Source organism: Haemorhous mexicanus, chromosome 7, assembly GCF_027477595.1.
Source record: "Haemorhous mexicanus isolate bHaeMex1 chromosome 7, bHaeMex1.pri, whole genome shotgun sequence".
In the NCBI taxonomy this organism is placed as follows: Eukaryota; Metazoa; Chordata; class Aves; order Passeriformes; family Fringillidae; genus Haemorhous; species Haemorhous mexicanus.
Genome location: NC_082347.1, coordinates 33679928 through 33706221, shown reverse-complemented (window position 1 = coordinate 33706221; position 26294 = coordinate 33679928). Strand labels below are relative to the sequence as shown.

Sequence of the window (26294 nt, the reverse complement as noted above, 5' to 3'; positions counted from 1 at the left end):
ACAACATTGCAAAAAGAGACAGCTGCTTGACCTTGCCTTTGTACCCAAAAAAGCTCCCTGTTGGGAGGCCATGACTTCCACCAACCCAGAGAACTCCCCTGTTACTGGAGTAAAACCACAAGGCTCAAATGTACCTTGGCACACATTCACAGGAGAGGAATATTGTAAACTTGGGAAAGGGACTTCTTTTCAGGGAAGCTGGGAATAAAGTGAGTGATGATGAAAAGCTCAGATTTAGCCACTAATACCTGAAAGAACAGCAAAAGGTCAATGATGCAATTTATCTTTCTCTGGACACATCCTTTGTCCCCCAGTTACACCCACTGTGGAAATCTTCAAACTAAAAATACCTCCTCTAGACCCTCCATGTAAAGAAGAAAACCCCACGTTCCACAGCCACATCCATTATATTCAAACATGTCTAAATGTTAATGTATTTCCTCTCAAACACCATCCAACAGTTTACCAAACCATTAGGATCTGAGTAATAAGATCCATCAGCTGTCCAGTCAAACAGCCACTAAAAGGGACAACAGTGCTGATATGATCCTTCCAGTCCTTCTGCCAAGTTTGCTACCACAAAGAGTGTGTGTGTGTGTGTGTGTGTGTGTGTGTGTGTGTGTGTGTGTGTGTGTGTGTGCGTGTGTGTGCTGGGATCACTCCTATAACAAGGAGGGAGCAATGGTAAGAGGGACAACTGTCTCCTTTTAGCAATCTTGCTTCTAGCTGAGGAGGTGGAAGGCTGAGCAGCTTTCCTTCCACTCCCAGCCATCTGTTAAAAACCTCAGTAAGGACAGATGTACATCAGCAATTATTATTGACAAAACAAAAGTGCTCTGACACAATTTTAAAACAGGATACATCATTTTGTCGGTCTAGAGAGGAACTTATTCTTTTACAGAGTTACTGACTAACAGCAGTCGGGATCACTCAAGCCCCCACTCACCCCTCTCCCCAATATGCAGCACATTCTGTGCCAACCATCTCCCCTGAGTTTAACACTGTCATCTATGTTTTGGGGGGGAGAGGGGAAACCTGACCTCACACAGCATTTTACTAGAAAAGCCTGGAAGTCATAGGGCACTAATAAAAATACCAGAAAAATAAAATTAAGGAAAAGAAAACAGAGAGAAAAAAAAAAATCCACAACCAAAACCACAATAGAAACAATACTTTGTGTTCCTATTTTAAGTGCCTCTCTCAATGCTATATGCATAGCAGCTAAAGGCAAGCTGGAAACCAGCCAGGTCCTGGCTGCCAGCAAAAATTTTGTCACCTCCTTTGAACATCTGAAGTATGTTTACCCAATAGATTTCATTAAATTACACTTCCATTAGGAAGCATACAATGTTGATACTCATCTCAAAGATAAAAGGGATCGCTAAGAGGCATGTCATCCTGCTCCCCAGCTGATTGCTATTTCTGGGCCAATCAAGGAAAGGAGCCAGAACAATACTTAGTTAAAAAAATGCAGCATCTCCCCAAGGACTACATACTAAGAGACTGCAGCTCCATTATCAAAATGAGCATATCATTAATGACAATACACATAGAGTATGTTATTTTAATACAACTCATACACAACAAACAAGCTGTATTTGGGTCATTAGCTGAATTTGTAAAGCAGTATTTCCAAGGGTTAGAAACTCCTTATCGAGATATGAAGTTTATAGGTTGGGAGCAGGGAAAGAACAAATATTTTATATGATCCCAAAATACAGTGACTCTAATAACACTCTGTGGTTTGAAGTGCAATGTAGTAGCTAACAGAACAATAGGCTATTCAAACAGAAGTTCTCACATTAAAGTAAAGCAGAAGTAATTTAAAACACCAGGCACTGTTTTGCTAAACATCTATGAGGGATAATGAAAGCAAAATGCCACTGATGCAGTTTATACTGTATGTATCACCTTTTAATTTATTATTACAGTATAGTTAAAATAAAAAAAAATACTCAAAGCAAATTTTACAAACATTAAAAAAAATATATAGAAAAAACAATGCTGATTGTAAGGCAAGACACTGGGGAGGGAGTAACATAGGAGAATCAAATAATTTATCCTATGGTAGGCTGAGCCTTTCCTAGTAGAGAGGAGGAGATATCTTTGTCTCTAAGCATTGCTGTTAGATGTATGATGCTGTGTGTTTCCTAATCTCCAATTCACATAACAGCAATAAAGGGAAGAGGACAAAACCCAACCCATGCTAATTAAAACCTGAAGATATAGGAAAGGGCTGGGAGGTGTTAGTGCTTTACAGTCAAGCTCTGCCTCATCGTCTTGCAGCAATCTGTGACTATTAATCTCTAAAAACACTCCTTGCTCAATATTCTGCAATCTAGACTTCAGCCAATCTCTTTCAACGTGCAGAAAACCTTTTGGTTTAGCCATATTTGACATATCATATGAACTCCAATTATCCATCTTTTTGCAGTTAATCATCTCACAATTACATTTCCTGCACTTATAAGCATCCAGCTGGGAACTGAGTTTTAATCTAGGAAATAAAAAAAAAGGATTCAGGTTTCTAACAAATTACTTCTAATTAACCAGAACCTTTTCTAGTCATTCCAACCTAAAGACGCCTACAGCAAATGAAAGAATTTATTGTTTGCATTCCTAATGATACTTTAAAATTTCATTTCAATTTCCCCAATGAGTAACTTTCAAGCAATTCACTGCACTTATATCTACTTAAACAAACATTCTGTTAAGCAGGAAATGCCCAGCAACACAAAACCTAGGGGAAGAAAGAGAGAGCTGGTATTACACTGAGCAGAAAAGCTGCTAAACAAAGCTAAAAAAATCAGAATGCTAATTAACGGCAATTTCCAGAAGTGCACTGCAGCTATGGTGCCCACACTCTGCCAGATTTATTTGGAATCTCAAAACTATGATCCCAAGTAACAGTTTAGAAATTAAAAGTTGGGGTTTTTTTATTTTTTCAAGGGAAAAAAATGGTCAGTTCTACTGATACAAGGCAGCAATTTGTAATCTGTGCAAAGGAAGTGGATTAAATGAAGCCACCTTTCTAGATAACTCAGGAAACTAAGTCAATGCCAGTTAAACAGCACATGAAAGAGCATTGTCCCACAACTTCCAGTGATTTCCCCAGGGAAAGATTTGGAATAAAAGCCATACAAAACATGCTTACTGCACAATTGGGAAGTGCTTGATACCACAGGGAGGTAACATGAGGTAAGAATCAAATGTAACAGTTTCATTTACATTAAGTCATATCAATTTTCTCCAACTGTTTCAGAAAGTTGATGCAACCATCTGACAGAATAGGATTGTTGCAAAGTAAATTATACCTTTCATGTTTTTTGGACAGTCAAATACCAGAGGGTTTTCTGTCAATTATATGGTATCACAGATGTACATCCCAAATCTGTCCATCTATCTAACAACAACAATATACATCTGAAAAACACTTTTCAGAGCTATCTTTAAGTAATACATAATATATAGGTCAGTCAAACTGCAGAAATATCTGCTCAAAAGGTTGGTGTTCATTAATGCAGTACAAAAGTTTCCACAATACAAAACAGGACTGCACTAACTGGCTGATTGATTTAATACCAAGTTAAAGTAGTTAATTATTCTGGAAAAGAGTTATTTTTATGCACCTGAAGCCTTCCAAAACTATTAAATTTTATATGCCTGCACTAACCTCCTATTACTTTGACTTCCACTAAGTACCACTGTAGGCACTTAGAGAACACCAAAACTTTTGGTACATTTTTGTTTTTATTTATAGCAGAGATTGAGTTGTGAACATGGACATTTTAACTCATTTATAACAAGGGAAAAACAACAAAACCAGTAGCAACATCCTTTACCACTGCTAAAATTTATCATACTGTAATTCCTGCCACAACAGCAACAGCTTTGATTTCAACACTCCAGCATCACAACCCAATTAATGTCCATCTCCCCTTCCCAAATTTCTGCATTTCAGGTTAACTTCTCTGACACATGGAGTACATTTAGTGACGTAGGAGAAAGGGATGGATTCCCCCTTGATGAGATTCACAGATACATCCTTAGGTATTATAGAAAGAATATTAAAACCACTCTGTTGGAATTATGTGAAACATCATGATATTATCTACCAACACTTCCAGTCTACCTGTGCACTTTCAGCTGTGATAAATGAAGACCTGAATGAAGCAGCAGCAAGAACACTATGGGAAAGTTCATCTTAGTTGTGAAATTGGTCACCAAACACTGGATGGAAAGCCTGGCTGACAGAGGACAAAGTTTTTCTTCTTGAAGCTCCTCCCAAATCTAAAACAGGAAATTGAGAGACACGATTCAGACAGGCTACAGGTTTCTGTAGGAACTCTGCTTGCAGCCATCAGGATCAAGATGGGCGTTCCCATTCTGAATGCAGTGCAAGGTGGTTGGTGTTTCAATGCATGCTCTAGGTCAACATTATGAAATCCCACCAAAAGTCCTGCACACTGGACACATAAGATCCCAGGCTGCTCACCCAGACTCCAGACCCCAGGCAGAGGTGCCCAGGAAGGAGACAGAAATCACCACTGGAGCTGTTCCCATCAAGCAGTTTTAAAACAAGTAGAAAGACCAAGGCTTGTGAAGTCACACATGCCACAGACACCTGGCAGAGCTGCACAGCTCCCAGTGCCAGTAAGTTCAGGCCAGAATTTCATCAGGGTGCAGCTCAGCAGGGACCACAGATGGGCAGGGCCATGGGGAGCTGGAGAGCAGCACCCCACAGCATCCCCCAAGCAGGGGCAAACAGCCCTGAAGTGGAGCCCTGGGTCGTGGGTGGGTGGGGACACTGCTCAGGGCCACCAAGGGCTGCTGGTGCCCTGAGGGCCACAGCCACTCAGAACTGACCTTAACTTTAGCAGGATTTTATATTGATCACAGCTTGTGGAGAATGTGGAAAAAATGTCAAGCAGAGAACACATAATGGATTTACATTGCCATGGAGAAGCCAAATTTCAAATCAGAAATATCCAGAATTCGAAGCAACCCTGATGCAGGATAAAGCCAAGGACATCTGTCTGTTGTTACAAGAAACTGCTCTAACATTTTGGAATAGTTTTGCTGGTTTACTGCCCTTGAGTCATACAAGCCCTGAATCACTGGCAAGTAAGGAATGAACAGATAATATTGCAAAGAGATTCAGAAGGCACTAGGCAAACATGAAAAATAAAAAGAATTAGAAGAAAAAACACCCTCTCAGCTGCAGTCATTTAAGTAGGAACACCACAGAGAAAAGCTCTTAAGTGCAAATCTTTCTTATTGCAGTGTTACTTTCAGTGGCACATGAAACAGCAATGATAACAGGCTCAAAAAAAACTTTGAAAATAAAGTTAAAAGATACATGTAACTTAAAACTAACATCTTTTCCTACACAGAAAGGTTAAATTGTGGGGTTGACATTTGCATTTGTTACGTTGTCAACGTTTCCTGCCTATCAGCCTATGTACAAACAATATCTAAAGATGTCATCTACATATTTATACCAAAGGAGTTTATGAACAAGACCTGTCAGTATATTTTAACACCTTTCCAAAACGTCAGCTTTCATCAGGTATAAACACAACATGTTTAATTTATTAGTTTGGTTTAATATAAAAAGTTGACAATCATATGTCACCATAACTATTGATAAGGTAAATAAGGACTACAAGAAAACGTCAGAAAGTTATTAAAATATTTCTCAGCTTCCTGAATCAAATTGGATTTATTGGCTTTTCTCTGTCAATAAGTGCATCACACATTTTTCTTCATATGGCTATTTTTGAAGTGATGTGTCCAACAATGAAGTTTACAGACAGACTATATATCCTAGAGAATCTGAATTTCACTTTGACTTTTTGGGCCAGAGGAAAGGACTTTGTTAATATTAAAGAAAACCCCAACACATGAACATAAACATACAGATTTCTTCATATATTTAAACATACACTAAAATTTCTTATTCTAAAATATACTAAGCCTCTTAAAAGGTAAAATATAAGGCAAAAAAAACTTTTAATACAACTCTGAAGTTGAGCAAAGAAATGAATTTGTTTCCACTTTCTACAGGAGGTGCTTGATTCAATTCCCTCAAGAAGATTGCTACTGCCAAAGGTCCCCCTCTTTGTTTGTAATGTCAGAACAACCTGTTGTTCACTTCATTCTAGATACTTCCCCCAAAAAGAGGGCAGCATAGCCACTTTTCAAGAATTTTATCCCCTCTATGGCTATACAGCCAAACACCTCACCAGAGATTCACTCCAGCCAGACTGCAGCAGCTTGCTCTGTAGGGGAAAAAAAGCCTTTATCTGAATGCAAGGATAAACTCCATGGCACAGATTAGTTCAAACACTCCTGCCCAAGCCACATTCAGGCCAAGTAACAGCCAGAGGCACAGAATGCAGAGGGTGCCAGAGAATGGACAGCTCTCCTTGCTGGAGGAAGCCTTGCTTTTCTTCAGAAAGTCCAGAATTAGGTACAGTGTAGAATTTATTATTATTACTATTACAACCAAGGTCATACTAAATTTGATACCATGGACATCACAAACCATGGCATGGCCCAGTCCAGCCTCTTAACTGGAGGCTTAACTCTTAACATTTTACTCTTAGTCTGTAAAATGTACCTGGCAGGGATAACGATAGTGTTGTCTTAGAATTCAGACATGCTAAATGTGCCCAGAAAGACCTGATCTGGAATTCCTGATGCTATTTTTTGTGGAATGTTAATGATTTGTTTCACTTCTGCATTAAAATCACAAATGCAATGAGTACAGCAGGGACCCAGGTATGCAACATCAGAAATATAAACCACTAATCCTTTGCTGCTATCAGAAATTTAGTGCTGAAGACCTTGAAAGTGGATTGGATAAAATGGAAAACCAGAGGCTTTGTTTTTCTGTTCAAATGACAAATAGGTGAAAGAACTGACACATGTTCCACCATAAGTGACTGAAAAGACAATTTCCAACAATGAAAAATAGTCCAAATTTATTAATAAACATATTTAGTTATGCTTATTAGCCATAGGCTTATCCAGGCCCATCCCTGGGAGTGTTCAAGGCCAGACTGGATGGGCTTTGAGCAACCTGGTCTAGTGGAAGGTGTCCCTGCCCATGGGGAAAGGGTGTTGGAACTACATGATCTTGAAGGTCCCTTCCAATCCAAACCCTTCAGTGATCCTATCATATTTCAGGCTACAGAAGCACCTGTCCTGGTTTCCTTTGTCTGATACAGGGTACAAGAAAGGGAATGGAAATTTCCACAGGGTCCAAATTTTCCACAAAGGATGGAAGGACCTCAAAAGATAGTCTTGCTCCAAAAGAATACATTTATCTACACCAGGAGCATGTTAGAGTTCTTACACTATTTTTTTGTAGTGTACATGATTTCAGGTTTTATTGCAGAATAGCTTTGGCCCAGTTCTTAGATCAAACATCTTCCCTTCAACATGGCTCAAAGCTGCCTGAAACACCAGTATTTTGTTCAGACCCTCATGTCTGTTCAGTGCACACCTGAAATGGAGTTTCCAATGCATTTTCCTGAAAAAGCAACTCTATTCAGACTCACATGTAGTAAGTGAGGAAAACTGGGGGATTTTTGTCCAAGCAAACACCACCACCATAAAAGAAGCCCCAGATGGGAGAAAAGTCCTTAGCTAAGACATTTTTAAAAACATACAAATGGGCTGGAAACTGGTCCTACATTATGAGACAACCCAGTGGTTCTGACCTTAGCCACAGAGTACTTTTTAGGTACAAATTAAAAGTAAAAACTTTTAACATTTGCCCCAGAAAGAGAAACAAAAAAGGAAAAGGGAAAATGAGGGGAGAAAGGAGCAAATTTTCCTTATGTTCATTCTAAAATACATGCATTTTAAACCAAGCTCTCTACAGGGCCCAAGTGCTGAGCCACCGATCTGCATTGCTGAATGCCAGACATGTAGCTCATGAATGGAAAAAAGGGATTTAATAACATGTTTGAAAGTGACTCCAAGTATGGGTCAGGAGAAAGATGCAGCCCAGGTGCCTTCAACTGAAATAAAGATCTAACAGGAGGACAACATGACAGAAGGTAAGAAAAAGACAAAAGGAGCACTAAGGGCTTAAAAAGGCTGGGAAAGCAATTCAGGTTAGCAACCCCTAACTTAATCCTGACCTTTCTGTAACTTTTTACCTTGATTTAGTTGACTGAACTAACTTTGTGGGAAGCTTACACAACTGAACCAGAGAATCTGATTTCTCCTGAGGACTGGGCAGAAAGAAGAGGGGATTCACATGGTCACTTGAGGGTCTTAATGACATTGAATTACGAAACTATACAAAAGAATCAGTACAAATCAAATCTTTTCTTTTGACTAAGAATCCTAGCACTGTGGTTTAGACCCTGCCTTAGCATTATTAGTTTTACTCACAACCACATTAATCACAGACAAATGCTTCTCATTTTTTAAGGATGCTAGAAATTTTAACAGAAATATGTAACATGAAAACCTGTGGTTTCAAAGACAGCTGCTAATGGAACAACCTATAATACTGACACTAATCTGTATTTCTTAACTAAAAATAATCACAAGAAACAAATTAACATAACACCTCAGTCCTTTGCATAGTTCTATTTAGTTAATACTCATTACAGTGCCAAAGAGCTGTAGTCATGAGTGAGAAATCCCTTCATGCTAGGCACTCCACAAATGGGGATCCCTGTGACAAAATATCTGCAGTTACATGTCCCAAAATACCAACCACCATAATGGAAAGTAACTTTTCAGATTTTGAATAAGAGCATTTACTTTGATATTAATGCAGTTATTCTCTCAAATAAAATATTAAATAAACACTTTATTCCCTACTTGGTGACACAACCTAGCAAAAGTTACAGCTCGATTTAATAATGGCTCAAACCTTTACTCAGGAATCAGTGAAAAGGAGGTGTTAAATTCATAATGCAGGAGCATTTTCTAACTAAGGCTCAAGCCAAGACCCACCAGACACAATACAAGCCTTTTCTTTGACTTGCCAGAATTCACATTTGAATCTTTAGTGAACAGGTACAAAGCCTGCAATTGCAATTCAGTGTTTTCCACACTGACCAGGAGGGTAAGTTGGCAAACACTACCCTTATTCATTCTAGTCTTAACTTCTCAGAAAGTAAAAAAAAAAAAAAACCAAACTAAGGGCATGTTGGAAAGTTGTGGGGGTTCCAAAAGCATGCACAAATGCCACTCAATGGGAAACATGCAGAGCCCACACACACACTCCCCCTTTTCTTTCTCTTTATATGCCAGGCACCAAATATTTAGTTAGCAAAACCCTTTTTTCATTACACTCATGTGAAATGGTTAAATGTTACTATAGAGAGAAAAATTATTCTGTTCTACTGCTGATCCCTGAAGCCACCTGCTATATTCCTTTTTACTATCTGTAATCTTTCTATTTCTACTCTAATTTTCATTGATCACCTCTTTTAGGAGTGAAACCTCTGTAGTATTCATTAAATATTGGAAAAGGCCTATTTTCCTCACATTGGCACCCTAAAGGCAGTTTATAAAAAGCAAATGAAAAGTAAGGGAGGTGCTGCATTTGATCCACTTATTATAAATGTATACAAGCATTAAATTGTCAAATGTACAACTTTAGATCCTCTAGCCTTTGCAGGGATTTCCTCCCTAACTGAGCAAGAACAGCAAGTTTAAATAGACTTTGTGGCCAAGAACCACTTTTTGTTGAGGTTTGTACAGCAGCTTTAAGGGAAGCTGGCTGTATTTGGGACAGACTACTAAATGACTGCAGAGTAAAAATAAAAAAGCTATCAAACAAAAGAACAGAGATATTTCACACTTTTTCCATATGTTTCACATAGTAAAGAACATTACTTGGAGGAGGCAGAATCACTCTAATACACTTCCAGCTCCATTTTTTTTACTTTCTATTCCTTCCTCACTAAAAGCCAGAAACAAGATGACATCTCCATTGCCATAAAAGGCCATCTTTTTTTACCTGATAGCAAGTTTCACAGAATCATGAAGTTTCTTCTGAGCTTATTACTAGTATGTTAAAAAGAACCAGCTTAGAGCACAAAATTTTTCCTGAGACAAAAGAGGTGTTGTTTAGTTTTTAAATACCATTTAAAAACATTTGCAGCTAGAAGATACTAAAGAAAAGTAGTATTTTTAAAAATTTACTTACAGAAGGAACAGCACTCTGTCCAACACTGATGACATCTGCCTAAATATCTGCTTTGCTCTTGAGTTAGAATTTGGGTGGAGGCAGAAACAAAAATTTACTATTTTGGTTAGTTAGAAAAATCAGCATGAAAAAAGGTGGACTTACTTTATTAAAGGATTTTTCTTAAGAATCGCTGACACTTTTGAATTCATCTAACACATTAGCTTTTCACAAAGGCTGTTCAATCAATTATAGTAGACTTTTTGAGAAAAGAGCCAGAAATGCAATTTAATCAAATTGTATTTCTATTGCACTAAATTTCAGTATTCCACTTTTGGAAACCCAAGATCATAAAAAGGAAACTATGCAAAACATGATACCTGGCAACTCTGATTTCTTGTAAAACACACAAGTTAACATGTAACATCACTAAATCTGTGCTGTGGAAAGCATCAGAAAGAAAAGGAAAGTGATGGATGTATTTGCTCTCTCTTATTAACAAATCCAGAATGTATTTACATTTACAAGAATTTGCAACTAGCACAGAAAAAATGTACTATCCCAGAAACATTACCATAAATCTACAGTCTCCTGCTATTCTTTGGCAAAGGTTTGCAGCAGAAACAAGGTAACTAAAATATTATCAGTACTAGCAGAATATAATGAATGCTAGTATTTGTAACATTTGACAACTGTTTGACAACCAGACATGCAAAGTATTCAGTTATGCTAAGAGGTTTTTTTTAAACACTCCAATATTTGCTTACAATGCCATGAGAATTTCAACAAGCATTTAATATGTAATGACCATATAAAATTTTCCCCTTGAATTCTGATTGAGAAAATATCAAGATATAGAACAATCCTCTTGAAGTTGGACAGAAACAGTTCTTTTTAACAGGAGTGCTTATATTTCAAGTTTCTCTTCATGGAAGAAACAAAACCAAGCTGGCAAAAAAAGCTATTAACCACTCGTTTGCCAACTAATTTTTGACATGGGACAGTTAATCAGTCACAAATAAAAAGTTCACCATTCACCAGATGGCAACTTCACTATAAAGGGAAGCTATTTTTGACCATGGCAATTAGTCTTCTCATGTTTCAAACACTACATTCTATTTTCACATTAATTTTTAAATCTATGTGGCTTTAACTTAAAATAAACTGTACATCAAAAGAATGGAAAATAAACAGCCAGGAACACAATTTGACGAATTGGATTTATTTAGTTTATTTAGCTAAACAGGGTCCATTGGATCTCTTTAATAGGCTGACAGTTGCACTGGGCTGGTTAATAAAACATTCAACACAGTATCTTCAGCCAATATAGAAATGCAAATCCCACCAGAAATATTTTATTCATGAAACAGTAATTTCAGTTACTACCAAAGCAAAAAAAAAAAAAAAGGAAAAAGGGAAAAAAAAAGGAACTGGGGGGGGAAGAAGGGGGGAAGCGGCCCTTGCTTTGCAAACAAACAGCGCCACCCAGCGTCACTGCAGGGACAGCACACCGGGACAGGGGGAACGGCTGGAATTCATCCTGCCCCTGCCAGAAGGAGCCTTCTCTCTATTTTTTATGATTTACCAGTAGCACGTGTCTCTTCCTATTCAGCACTGAAATGCAAACTAGCCTCGCTCTAGCTGGCAAAAAACCCCACAATAACAAAAAGCATCATATCACGTTAAGGAAGTCGAGAGAGCAGTTCTAGCCTGAAAAGTAAACACATTCAAAGGGTGGGGATTTTGCTGAGTTTGTCTGATTTCTTTTTTGGTAATCTTTATGTTTCTAGCTCGAGGTAGAAACACAATCAGACTTCTACTTAAAGGAGTGCAGGTGAGCAATACAATGCAGTGAGCTTGAGGTACACCCTGTTTTCCTCATTCGTCATTGCCCCCTACACCCATGTTCAACTACAGCACCTTTATTACTGCTGCTATCAAAAGCAGGACAGCAACAGCTGCTTCTTTTTGCATGGCAGGTATGGGAGTATCACTTGGGTAGAATAAGAAATCACTGAGGGAGTGGGAAACAATAAAGCTTCCCCCTTGTGCCCCCCCCTTTCTGCCAGCATTCACCTTTTCTATATGAAGTCACTTTACTCATCAGCTGGTTAGAAGAAATTGAGTGAACATGGCTTCTTCCACTCTCTTTTAGAAAGAACAGCAAACATACTTAATTCTACTATTTTCAGAAGTAGAAGTTTTAACATAAGAACAAACTCCATGGTAAACAGAGAAATTGCAGTTCTCTATTTGGGGAAGGGCTGAAATCAGAACATGTCTACAAACTACCAGCTGGTCTGCACAGAGCACTTTTCAGCTTTAGTATAGAAACATTTTCTGTGTGAAGGGAGAAAGGAAAAAGGCATGAATGCTTAAAATGCTCTGAGTCATACACCTTCCATTATTCACAGCCCCCAGCCACACACAAGAGTTATCAGAACCACCAAATCACTTCCTGAAAACACCTTTATTTGTAATCAGTCAGCCAAGTCTAAGCTACACAAACGTTTTTTCTTAAAATCATGTGCATCACCTCCACCACAACTTGCTGAAGGACCAGCAAAGAGCCACCACAAAAGTCACCAGTCTCAGCCCTACATGTTAACAAATGGGACAGACACAGAATTTCCTGTGAGGGTCAAGGGGAGTTGGTTGAGAGAAGAATCTAGTTAAGGCATTAGCTTTGCTGACATTAAAAGTTTGCTGCTTGGTTACCCTCACCCAGCATATTACCTCTTCACACATTGAGTTATGAGATGCATAACACACTTATTGGTCAAACACAGGATGACTCTTTGTAAGCAATACCTACAGAATTACAAAGCCCAGGAGCTGAGGTGTGTTTCACTGGTGTGGCCTCTCAGGAATCTCAGCTAAGAAGATGATAGCCCTTTAGATTAATTACAAATTAAGCATGTTAACTCTTGTCTTTCACACCTTCCTCCACAGAAAAGCATTGCATCACTAGTAAATTCTGTTATGAAATAAATTTACTTCCATCTTTAAATTGTCTACAGGTTCTAAGTTATAACACTTCCTAACATTTTATTAGTTTAGGCCTTGAATGTTATCAAAAAAAAAAAAAAAAAAAGCACAAAATTTTTTTTTCTGTATCACTTTTCCCCCATTTAAAATAGCACTATTATAAATCAAGTCATTTCAAAAGGTGAAATGCCTCCACCTTTTTCCACAACAAACCCATCAGGGTGGGACACAAGTGAAAACAAGCTGAAGACAATGTGGAGTTAGCCTCCATAGAAAAGAAGCCAACCTAATGCTCAGCCACAGTCAGGCAGACAAATCATATCAGAAGTTATTAGAAAAGTAACAGAGGAAAACAAACAGTACCTCTGTAAGGAGCAGTTTGAGTAGAATGTAGAGGAGTGATTACTTATCTCAAGAAGGTGACAGCATCTATAAAAATGGCAGTGAAGGAACTTTTGTTCACAATATGCTTTTTCAAAATTAGATTGTCAAAGTACATGGCCAGATAATTCACATTCTTTCTTCTGAAACTTAGTTCAACCTTGTGTGCATTAAAACTAATCCTCCAAAGCCCCATTCAAAAGAGCTGTACTATTCACAGAGTGAAAACCAATCTGATTTCAGAACTTTTTATGTGTCAACAGATCAGGTTTCACTAAAGCTACCTGAACCTGCCTAGGCAAGGTTCTTGTGCACACATGACATTTTGGCATGACAGATTCCCTGCTTTCAAGAGCACTGTTAGGATACAACAGTTAAGATACACACACAGCAGTCCCACACATGGCTCACAATTTTCTAAGTACAGAACATTATTGCATTATTTGCTCTATAACCCAACAACTGAGTCTCTAAGTTTTAGTTTAAACTGGAGACCTGGGGAAAACTGGCCATAAAGATACAGCCAGCAACTTGTCATTTGATAAATGGTTTCAGGTGCTCACAGCCATATTTGTCAGGATAGGTAACTGAACCTGAAATGGGGGAAGTGGTATTTGCAAAAACCAGCCAAAACATAACAGACACAGCTGTATGAGCTGTTCAGGTGAGCTTCTGGACTCAGGTGGTATTTGAAAGTCATACAAGAGAGCTAACTTTACCCAATAAAATTCCACTGGTTATCACCTTAAATGTTTTTAAAGCTTAACAGCAGCTGAAGTTCTAACAGTAATCTGAAAAAGAAGCTGCAGGAGGTACAAATTGTAAATACACACCTCACTAATGACTGAAGCTATTGTTAAATGCCAATGATGTTTAAATGTTTACTCAAGTTTTATACAATGTATTTATGTATCTCCAAATTTGGCCCACCCCCCTTTTTTTCTTTTAAAGGTTATTCTGAAAGTCAGAATTACCAAAATCAGTAGCAATTCTGAGGATTTAAAAGGAATGAGCACTGTCCTGAACTGATAACAAATGCTACCTGCAAGATTTACCTCTGTGCTGCCAACAGAATAGGAACAGTTCCTATGCAGCCTCCTTTATTTGATGGATATTTCTTCTTTCTCAATATGCTCATCTCATTTTCAACACTGACTGTACAATATTCATTTTTGTAACACCGATGTTACTGTATAATGTGGTTTTACAAGATTCTTATATTTCCACATCTATTTGAATGCCTTATATGCCAGCAGTAAGCTTCTCAGGAAAATAAATGCCTGCCTTTGGTTTTTTCTATTTTATGGTGCCCTGACACTGAGCCAGTACATGGAACCCTGGGGATGGATACAAATGCTAGGAAATAACCACATATTTGCTAGGTTTATAGTCACATTTTCACATGGACTGGGATAGATTCAGCTCACAGTAATGTTAATAAAATTTGGAAGCCTTTTACCAATATATATCCCCACTATTTACAGAAAACTGGCTACTTTTAGGTCACAATTAACATAAAATGCTTTATTTCTATGAATAAACAGCACCTATAATCCATATATTTAAAATACCTTTTTTTGCTGTCAGAACTTACTTCAAGCAGGCACCATGGGCATTCTACATATAAAACAGCCAGAAAAAAAATATTTACAACCTTAAACCTGTCACAGCATATGCCACAGCACATGCTGCAGTCGAGAGGGCCATGATACACAGAGTGTCACCGTACAATAGCAGAAGGCTTCAGGTGTCTGCCCATACAGAGTAACATCGTGTCACTTCAGCAGGCTGCAAGCATCTGCCCTTGTTGTTCTTCAGCCCAACCTTTTACCCCCTCCTGTTGATGCACTGCCCTGTGTGCCCTCTGCTCCCTTTGGTGGTTGCTCAGTGCCCCTGGGCACTCCAGGGCTCGTTGCTGTCAGTGCTGCTCACCTGCTGCTCACAGCTGTGCCCGCTGGGGATGGGGCTGGGCTGCAGCCCCACTCCCAGTCACCACAGACTGTGTGCCTACCTAAACTGCACAACGGTGCACCAGTAGATGCGGGGAAAACACTTCTGACAGGAAGATTGTTTTAAGCTTCAGGAGCTCTTTGGCAGGCGGTCCCAAGCCGTGGAGCAGCCTGGAAAGCACAAGGTCTGATGTGCAACTCCACTTGGGGCCACCAGATAGAGCCACCAGCACACTCCCGGCCCCGCAGTCCTTCCCTGACCTAGCGGGGGCCAACCCCCTACAGAAATGAAGGGCCTGGGATGAGCTATTGAAAATGACATAACAAACACAAGATTTACATCTGCAAGTGAAAAAAGACAGCATAAGGCTCATCAAACAGTTTCATTCTGTTTCAGTATGTCTATCACAAGCCTGAAAGTTGGCTTTTGGAGATGTGCTTGTCTCAGCTTTTCTGCAAAGAAGCATCACTGCACACTTGCCCTGTTCTGGTATTTCTCCCCAGGGAAGACTGCAGAGCACTGAGGGGAGCATCAGAAACCACTCCTGCCTAAAGCTGAGGTGCAGTGCCCTCTCTGCTCATTTTCCCCATCAGTATTCACAGTGCTGTTCTTCCTGAGTACTTTTAAAGACAAAATTGTGTTATTCTTTTTTTTCATTATCAATGTTCCCCTTCAAGAGAGAGGGCTCAGACAGGGCAAGGTGTTTTCTTCTGCTTGGATATTATTTACTGAAATTAGTGTGTTACCAACTATGCATGTGCAACCCAGTGCCTTGCCTTCCAGTGCCTTCACACACCCCTGGACTGCAGAGCACTGACACCTAACTGCAGGTCTCAAACCAACAAGGATTAGCAATGAGAGGAAATAAATCTCCTATTTGAAACTTCCTCCTGTTTAATTACAAAGTTAGAGATGAAAAGCCATTTTTGGAGTAACTCCTCTAAGTATAGCTCAACAGAGCTTAAATCCGTATTTTTCAGAATATACTTCAACATAGTGAAGTGTAGAGGGAAAAAGACCCTACATATTCACAAAGATGCCACAGCACCTAATAAACAGTATTACAGTGATGGCATTTTGTCATTATTACACACACTGCTCAAGACAAACTCACCAGTTACGTATTAAATGTCAAAAATAAATTTTAATGTTATTCATCCTGCCAGTGAAGAATGGACAAGTGAACAGTCCACAAACCTCATGTTTCCTTCTCCTAGCTTTAAACATGTTGTTATGCTGCTGTTTTCCATAACTGTTTGGGTAAGAGCAAATTTTCAGATACCATAAGGCATTCAAATAATAATAAGATCAATTCTCATGCTATCAATGAATATAAAAAAAAACTACTAGTGCTGGTTCTGCATTCACTTTACACTTGAAATACAGAACTTAATGAAAAAGACTGTGCACTGAGGTATGTAGTTTCTGCCATTAATTTTGTTCTGTAGCTTCCAAAAAGTTGCAATTTGCCTGGATAATAATCCAAAAAGGGTCTTGAATCTTTATGTAAAAAATTAGAAAAATATTAGTACTTAGAACCTGGAACTATGTAAGGCATTTAGTTGCAACACCACTATTTACTTCACAAGAGATTTTTTTCAAGCACAGTTGTCTTCTTCCAGCACTTTGCTCCATCCTTCACATCATTTTCTTTCCTTGATCTTCTGCTGAAGATCCTTGGGTTTGAGCTGTTGTTTCTATCCATTATTACTACCTGTTCCTTCCTCTTTCTCATGTTGTTTTTGCTTCTTCACTTTGAGCACAAACTTATGTTCTTGTGATTATATAATTCTCAGTGCTATGATGCATTTCCTTGCACTCATTTCTCCTCTTCCATACAGAGCTCAGTTCTGAACTCTCTCATTCTCACTTGCCTGGGAATATGAAAGTATGAATTCCACCATCTACCTACATACTAAAATAGGCCAGGAACAAATATGCTGACAGCAAATTCTCACACATCTGAGAAGATAAACAGCATTCACAATTGGTCCAGAAATTGCTCTCTCTGGGAAGTCAGTGTTTGGCCACACACAATTCCTACAGGGGAACAGATGAGACTGCATCAAATTTTTGATACAAGTATTTTTATTCCAACATTCCTCAAACTTTACAAACTGCAACCATCTTCTCATACATTTTTGTGCAACTGCTCAACTTGGCAGAAGCACAGAGGAGTGACAGTCAGCTGGATTTCTTGGCTGCAGGTATAAACACTGACTCCCCTCCCCTGAAGGAATAAACTGCTGCCAGCAACCTGAGGAAATTCACAGTTCTCCAGTGAATGGAAAATACTGCCACTAGTTATTTCTTTCTCCCTACCCTGGAGGAACTGAGCTGCTGCCAATTAACATAGCATTTTCCTACACTTTGCAATTCCTTTGAACTTTCTCATGATTTTACAGGAAACAGTTTTGTCTCTATGTAAATCTATTCAGTGCAAATCCCAGTCACAAAAAAAGGACTGATAACTGTAGCAGAAGCCCCTAGACAAGGGAATCTTGTTAGTCTGCATCCATTACTCAAAAAAATGCAGTATTTATAACCAATTTGTAAAAAAGCCAAGAAGAATCTAAGTGCAATGGAAAAGAAAACACAGTGACTAACAAATGAAGTGCACGAGATAAACTACATTCAAAGATTCCACGGATTGGAGATTATACTGCTTTCATGTTACTGCCCACATCACTACAAGCTGTCATTCCTTAAGAAACAGGATTAAAAGCTGACTATTTTGCATACATCATGAACACTCACAATATTTAATGACAGAGATATAACAGAGTTCCAGGGTAAAGGGACAGGAGGCTAGCAACTGGAATACTGGTATGGGACTGCTGCTACAAGAAAAGCTTTTCTTCCCCAGTTTGGTTTTCATCTGTCCACATAACACAGCAAGACACAAGCAGAACTCATCCCTCACACTAGTCAAAAATGCCCTCTCACTTGCCTGAATAACTGCATTGTTTTATTTTTAAAATTCTTAGAGGTGCCATCTTTATGTAATAAGTTAAAAACTCACAAAGTCAGCTTCAAGTTTTCCCATTTCTTGTTTGTAGCTCCTCATTCGACTGCTGTACATCCCTCGGCTCTGAGGTGGGATCTCTCGGACTTCAAGTTCCATCTGCTCAAGCTGACAAATGAAAATAAAGAGGAGATATTTAAAACAAAAGATTAATTAAAGCAAGAACAAATTTACCTAAGTTCAAGAAATATACCTAAGTTCATTAAATATTCCTTATTTATAACAAAAATGTTGCTTATTCTGCAATATACAAACAATTTATCAAAATCTTTGCACAATCTTAAGTCAAGAAACAAGTGACAACATTAGTATTATTAACACTCAGAAGGAATGATTTGAGCCAAACATTTCTGGATTTCAATTCCAACTGTGATGAATACATCTTATTACAAAAAAAAAAAAAAAAAAAAGAGTGAAACTGAGGATAATTCCTGCAAATGAGCACAGTTCAAAAGAAAGCCTACCTTCACCTAGCTGTGCAGTTTTGGAAACCATTGGCTGAAAAAGCTATTTTACTTATTTATTTACATATATATATATATATATATATTTATATTTATATATATATGTAAAGTTTTATTTTCCACCAGTCTGTGTGTTTAATAAAGTAATTCTTATGATTAATAAACTACTTCTTTTTCCTTTAAACATTGCTAACTCAGCAGACTTACATAACCTCAATTGTCTAACTAAATCTATGTCCCAAATTTTTACACAAGAATATTAAATAGCTAAATTTCAGGGTTCAATGACAATGCTATTCAAGAACTTGTATACAGTCAAATGGACTAAAAAATTAGAGATATATTCTATCCTTCAAAAGCTTTTTTTATTTATTCTTGCCATGTAGAATTCTAAGGGGCTTGAAATACAAGAATATGGCACAGGGGTACAGCAAATCAAAAGTCATAAATGAGGACTGCTAATTACCTGCCCACTGGGTCCTGGAGCCTGCTCTATATGGTGCTGTCTGTTCAGGAATTCTGTTTTGCATGGCAGAAGAATCCCACACCTGCCTTTTAAAATCTTTCCAATTTACTTTAAAAAGAAAAAATAATACCTCTCCTTGGTTGCTGTAGGCACCTGAAACAATATTTACTCACTTCCTACTGATCTTGGTTGAACAATATGGCATAGGAGCAGAAATGCTTTTCAATTAGGGTCCCAGGCTACTGGTTGCAGATCTTCACAAGGGACTACTAGAATTTATTCCTATGTAATCACTTGCTTAGACTTTGAAATTTCATCCTCATATCATAAGAAAAGCATCTGAATTTAATCAATGGAATTGCCAGATACTCGAAAGTCATTTTGCCTGATGTATTCTGATTATACAAAATTATATTCAATAAAAAACTATAAAGCAGACTTTAATTAAATAGTCACTAATGAATTGAAACACTCAAAGCAATTTCTAATTCTACCCAGTTCTTTAACTCAGGCTTAACTTTCCAAAGGGGTATTATAAATTAAACCAATAGCTGGAATTAATAGCTTATTTCTTATCAATTTCATCTTAATATATTTGATCTCAAATGTTCTATAAACATTTCCCTCATATATATATATATATTTTAATGAAGTCTCAATTCTTGTCTGTAATATAAAAACAAAAACATATATCAGTAAATCCAGAATTTGCACCAACAATCACACCATGATCCATGACATCTAAAATGTTCATTCTGAAGAGTCAATATTAGAGAGTGTAAGGTCCAAGGAACAACAATGAAACATACTTAGGTTGACCAATATTTACCAATATTTTTTCATCATGAGATTAAATGGGTGCGTTTTGTGCCTGGGTTGAGAAATTTCCATGAGAAACCATGCAGAACATAGTGGTCCAAGCAATGGTGAACCTAAATGCAACCTAATTTCATGCATCTCCATTTTCAGAAATGATTTTATTGGTCATAAAATCATATTTTTCATAAACAAGCAAAAGCAGAGCAGCCCCTCGTATTTCCATTCAATAACACAACAAAGTAGTGTGGCTGATGTTGTCCATTCCAAAATAAGTCTCCCCCTCCCACAGGAATTTCTCCATATGAATCTACTCTGGACTCTGGAATCAGCTGCTATATTTTAAGAAACTAGTAAGCTTCACTATTTTATTCTGATTCTAAAGCCCTGGAACTAAAATAGAGATCTAAGCTAAAAAACACAAGACAAGAATAACCCAGCATTTGCAACACAACAATTTTGTGATGCATTCTTCATCAAAGATAAAGGCAAATTACAGAGAGTTTTGTCTTCTTAAAAGTAGAATTTCGCTCAAAAATTCACAATTCTTCTGGCACATGCTAGATTTTAAACTCAATTTCCCCAAGGTTAGCTCAGCAATCATCTTTCTTAAAAACCTGTTAAAAATAACAATTACATACTCCACACTGGATGTAGAAAAACAGGATTTCTCTCCAGAGATTTCTTACTCCACAGCTCTGGCTTGAAAAGGCAGCCTGGGAGTCTGAAAGTCTTCATGTCAGTTCTGCACATATATCAAATCAATTACACCAGTGATTTTACCCAAACAAAGCAGACAGTGTTTTAAAATCATCACTGGGTAGTGAACACAAATAAATTATCTCTATAATAATATTTATAATACATGAGAGTGTTATTTCCTAGCCAAGTAGGAAATTAAAAAAAAAAAAAATCAGCTAATCCCAGCTTTGTCTATGCAAGACAATGAAGCAAACCAATGTATGAAATCCAGCAGCAGCAAGGAATTAGGTTTATTTTGATTTTCTGTAGCCTCTAGTTTAAAATAGGATCCTCTTAATCAGTTCTGTTATTAGCAGGTTTGTTCAAATTGATTTCTGAACCCAGGCCTTGACACTAATCACAAACATGTTGGATAATTGCTTAAAGCCAATAATTGAATCTAAAGATCTAAAACAAAAGTGTGAAAGAAAAGCCAGTACATTTAATGAAGACCATCATTAGCACAAAAATACAAATACTAGATTTATATTTTAATCTTGTAATAAGTACAAATATAGATGATCTTTTCCTGACATAAGGAGAGAAGTAAGAAGCCATTAACTCAATTTCTGCTCCTTCCAATCTAGTTGGAGTAGAAAACCAAATCTGAATGATCACCCACACTGGAGCTTCTCTGTACTGCTCTGTCTTTTGCCATGAAAACTTGTAGTGAAAATGAGCTGAAAAACATTTCTAGATTTCTACTTTTTGCAGCTGTTTGAATATGAAAGTGCCCAAAATGCTTTAATGTATCTTCAGAACGTCCTCATGAGATGAGACAATAATTTTACCATGTGTCTCACTGGGAATACCAAATCAGAGAGGTTAGGTGCCTTATCATCCTCACAAGGCAAAACTGCAGGAAGTCATCCCAAGATCCAGCTTTACTGGATGCTATTCCAATGCTCTGGTCTACAAGACAAATCCTATTTTTAAACCAAAAGAACCATGTATGCCTACAAACAGCCGAGAGACTTTTGTCTTTCTATGCCACTTCAAAAAGTTAATTTTATTATTTAGTTAGTAGCCAAAAAATTGATTCAAGTTTTTTCTATTACAAGAAATTCTAGGGTAGAAAAGCTAATTTCTTTCCCTGTCCTAACATTTAGATTACATTTCTGACATTAGATACACCAAACCCATTTGCAAGAAATAAACAAAAGCATCTTCAGGAAAGGAACTATTGGTCATATGGGAAAAAGACAATCTCAGCTGTCACCAACACCTCTGCTCAGTTACTCCACATCTACAAAACTTTACTCTTATACTCCTCCCACATGGAAGACACTACAGGCTGTAATAGGAACAAAATAAATAAAAGAGTCACAGTTGCTTAACACATGTTAAGCACATACTGGGGTTGTTTTGTCAGTATGAACCACAAACTAATGCTTGGTTAACAGCTACACTCTTCTTGGATCAGTGACCCACACTGCCAAGGCCCCCTTGCCCTCACCTTTATGTCTCACTTGCTAAAATGGAAAAAAAGATCTACTGCTCTACAAGACATCCTGATAGATGACATTAAGTAGGTGCTTGGGCCTTACAAGCCAAAAACAAAGTCATGGTGTCATTAAATATTTAATTCCGTTCCTAAAGACCTAATCCACAACTCTAAGTCTGTAACTATTTATTGACTTATAGCAATAGTGCAAACCTTGCATCACTTAACACAGGATTAAAAAAATATACACTGTTCTTGTATTTCATATCCTCAAATAAGAACTATTTCAAGACTACTATTTCATCTTCTAATATATCATTGTTAAGTATTTTTAGGGCATGTATGTTAAGTGTTATTATCAATGATCCTATTACTTCTGTTGGGAATTTGCAGTTAACATATGAAAAGCCAGAACATACCAGTTCTCTTGCTTCTTCGAGCTGTTTCTCAACATTTGCAACCATCTGCTTCTTCTCATCTGAAACAGAATTGTGGAAAAGCCAATATAATTGTGCTCTTACCATGAAAGAAAAACATACCATTTCAAAAGATTGTATGTATCAGCTAAAAGAGACTCGAGATTTATTCTGTGTGACATCCTCACACAGGGTGATACACACATTAGTAATTAAAAAAAAAAAAGAAAAAAGACTGGAGAATCCTTGAAGTTCTGCCCTGTTATGCAGCATTTGCTAGTTAGGAAAGCACTTACAGCTGCTTCAGCTGTAGGAATTATGCCTCAGCAGGCACTTGTTGGTGTGTACAAATGCATGAGAAGGCACATACATCCACTAAATAGAAAAAAAATAATTTAAGAACAAAGGCATAGATTCACTTGCAAAACGTGAGATGCACAAAACCAAGCATTCCAATTAAAATTAATTCAGGGTCTGATGAAAAATGGTGCTTCTATGCCCCTACTCCTATGCTGGGTCTAGAATTGTTTCTTTGGCTTCAACAGGTATAAAATGAGATGCCACAGGAACTACAATAAAAACCACTGTCTTCCAGTAACAGTAAAAATGGAGATTAGTAATAAAATATAGAATTTTTTAAAAATTCAAATAAGTTTTAAGCTATACATAGCAATCACCATCTGCCAAGTTCCCCAGCTAGGCTATAGCCCAGCTACAGAGACTGACTTTTGTCCTGCCTCCAACCATCCATTTGCAGGCACAATCCAGTCTGAACTGAGAACTGAAATTCAGTGTCACATCATCACAAACATCCCAAGTGCTTCACAACTTTGTTTGTTACAGCATGAAAGGGGACTGAGAAATATTCAGACACTGGATAATAAAATGTCCCCACACTGCTTCATTGCATGGGTATTCAAGGGTTTCCATCCTACCACCACATCTTCCAGCCTTCAGACTCTAAATCCACCCATTGTGTCAATGAAATTAAAACAAAACTCCGAACATACAAATGGTTTGTTTGAAACCAGGAGTATCAAGAGACATCTGTACTGGTGGTTTGCCTGATGAAGCAGACAAAAAGTGAATGCCACCAAAGTGTCTCCAGTCACAGCTCCCTAGAGGTCACGATGTCTATGTCAGCACAAGACTTAATCATGTGTCTCTAAACTTCAGAGCTTTGTTTTTAAGACTGAATCCACCTGCCCCTCTTCTACATGATCTCTTTGTATCCTGGAACTGACACATTAAAGACCAAAAGGGACAATCTGATGATCTCCTTCAATCCTCTGCATTCCACAAACCACTGGATTTCATGAGAGAGCCCCTTTAGCAACGGAACACAAATCAGCTTCTCACAGGCTGAAATGCCTATCCATCTATCCTCTCATTCACCCAAAACACTCTACACTGTCATTCAAGGACTTGGGAACATCACAATCTGTCCTTCCTCAGTTACATATACTGGAGCTCTGCCTGCACAGAGGATCAGGCTTGGGACCATCTTTCCTGCAAATCTGGAATTCATCCTGCCACATCTGGTGGATTCTACCACAGCAGAAGATGCAGGAAATACTTTCTGTTGAGCACTTTAAGTTTTCTGCAGGCAATGTCTTCCTTTAATTCCCCACCAGGTTCTCATGATAACACCTAGGCCAGAAAATTCAGCACTTTATCTTCCTAACACAAAAAACCAAAGAAATCTGCCCCTTCCCACCCCCACCAACCCCCCTCATATATTTCTATTCTCATATCCCAAAACACCTCTGTTCTTCCCTTCATTTGGAAGTCAGCAAGATGATGATGGACAAAAATAAAAACAATAGAAGGTATGAAATACACAACATCATTTATTGAACCTGAAATAAAATTTTAAAACATAGCAGCAGAAAATAAATGTAGTATAGCATTTTCGGTACTTCCCTGAGTTGTACTGGATCACAATTTTCATATACATTTAGTAACCTGAAATTAAGGGATATAAAGTTGGGGGGTTTTGGAATGTATTTCATACTGAGCCAATTCTGCCTGTACTTGTGATTACAAGAACTGCCCAGCACTCCACTGGCCAGTAAAATCTTACTGACCCACACAGAAAGTTAGCTACAGACTTTTTGTAGGGAAAACTCATTAGGACAGAAGAAGGTCTAGCTAAAACTACTCCCATAAAATTAGGAGGAGATCATTCAAATGATCTCCAATGGTTCAGTCATTAAATTTTAACCCAACTCCAGATTTTAATACTGGCCTAGGTACATAATCACCCAGGTGCTGCCTTTGTTTTTCCTTCAAATACAAATATGTGAGCAGGCACATGGCAACATCCCAGCACTGCAGCTCTGGAGCAGGATCTTGAGAGTTCCAGGATAGCAGCCAAACTTGTTGCAACTGCTGATCCTCTAGGGCACACAGTACTATATAACCATGGTTTCCAAAGCATTTCTTTTCAGTTTTACTTTTACTTCAGTGATTAAGCAAAGAAAACAATTTATTTCACAGCCAGAATCCCCAAAGGAAGTGGGGCACAGTACTCACAGGATGACTTGCTCAGAGACTGAAAGTGAGATGGAACTTCTGGTGATGAAGCAAGGAAGTTCCTCTGGGTAAGAGAAGTTTGCCACTAATCAAGTAGATCAGGATAAACAAGTTACAGTCTAATTAAAGATGCTCATATTACTAACTGTATTAGTCCATTGTGACTTAGCAGTTTTCAACCAGCCTACTCAATCACTTCTCTAAATACACTTCCACAGGAAATGAAGTAAAAGGTGCTTTATAACTTTTTGTTTTGATTGAGAATTCAAATATCCTTTAGAGAAAATAAAAAACAATGCTCCAGCAAACATATTTAAATGTATTTTTTTCCCTACATTGCTAGACAGAATGTCCCAAACAAAATATTCCACATAGCTTGTATAATTTAAGTGGTGAAATTGACAAACTATGGATAAAGACCGGAAACAAAAAGGGGCTTTCCTCTGTGGAGGATTGTAAAGAAATCTGTTCTCTGCTTGTACACAAGGTTATGTAAGTTTCTTAAAAGAAACAAGCTTTCACTACATTTTCCCCAGTTCCTTCAGCTTTGCCCTGGCATTAGACACTTTCTTTGTCTCCCAAAATACAGCAGTTACAGAAAGGTGGGAATCTGTCAAGGCTGGAAAGATAACACAGCACCGGTTTGATCTCAAAGTCAACAAAGAGATTAAAAAAACCTGGATCAAGACTGAGTAGTCCCACTGCTCATGGAATTGCTTCATTTCATTAGCACATGCTGAGGGAGAGACTGAGTAACAAAGAGCTTCAGCTCACAGACCACTTTCAGATGCTGCTGTGCTCGCTCAGGTGGTTACATGTTCACCACTGCCAGAAGTTACTGACCAACAGCAGAGACAAATGGAACAGTATTTCCATTTAAAGGCATTTCTCTCTTTGGATTATAAA

General features: G+C 37.9%; 1 protein-coding gene across 4 annotated transcripts in view; it reads right to left on the bottom strand.

Moving 5' to 3' along the window:
- VTI1A (vesicle transport through interaction with t-SNAREs 1A) overlaps nucleotides 1-26294 on the bottom strand; it is a 267477-nt gene that overhangs the window by 237633 nt on the left and 3550 nt on the right. For all 4 annotated transcript variants that reach the window (XM_059851969.1, XM_059851967.1, XM_059851970.1 and 1 more), the window contains exons 2-3: nucleotides 22857-22915; nucleotides 18504-18614 (exon numbers count right to left, since the gene is read on the bottom strand). In XM_059851969.1, the coding sequence (XP_059707952.1) occupies nucleotides 18504-18614; nucleotides 22857-22915 (170 nt within the window). The remainder of the gene's footprint in view (nucleotides 1-18503; nucleotides 18615-22856; nucleotides 22916-26294) is intronic.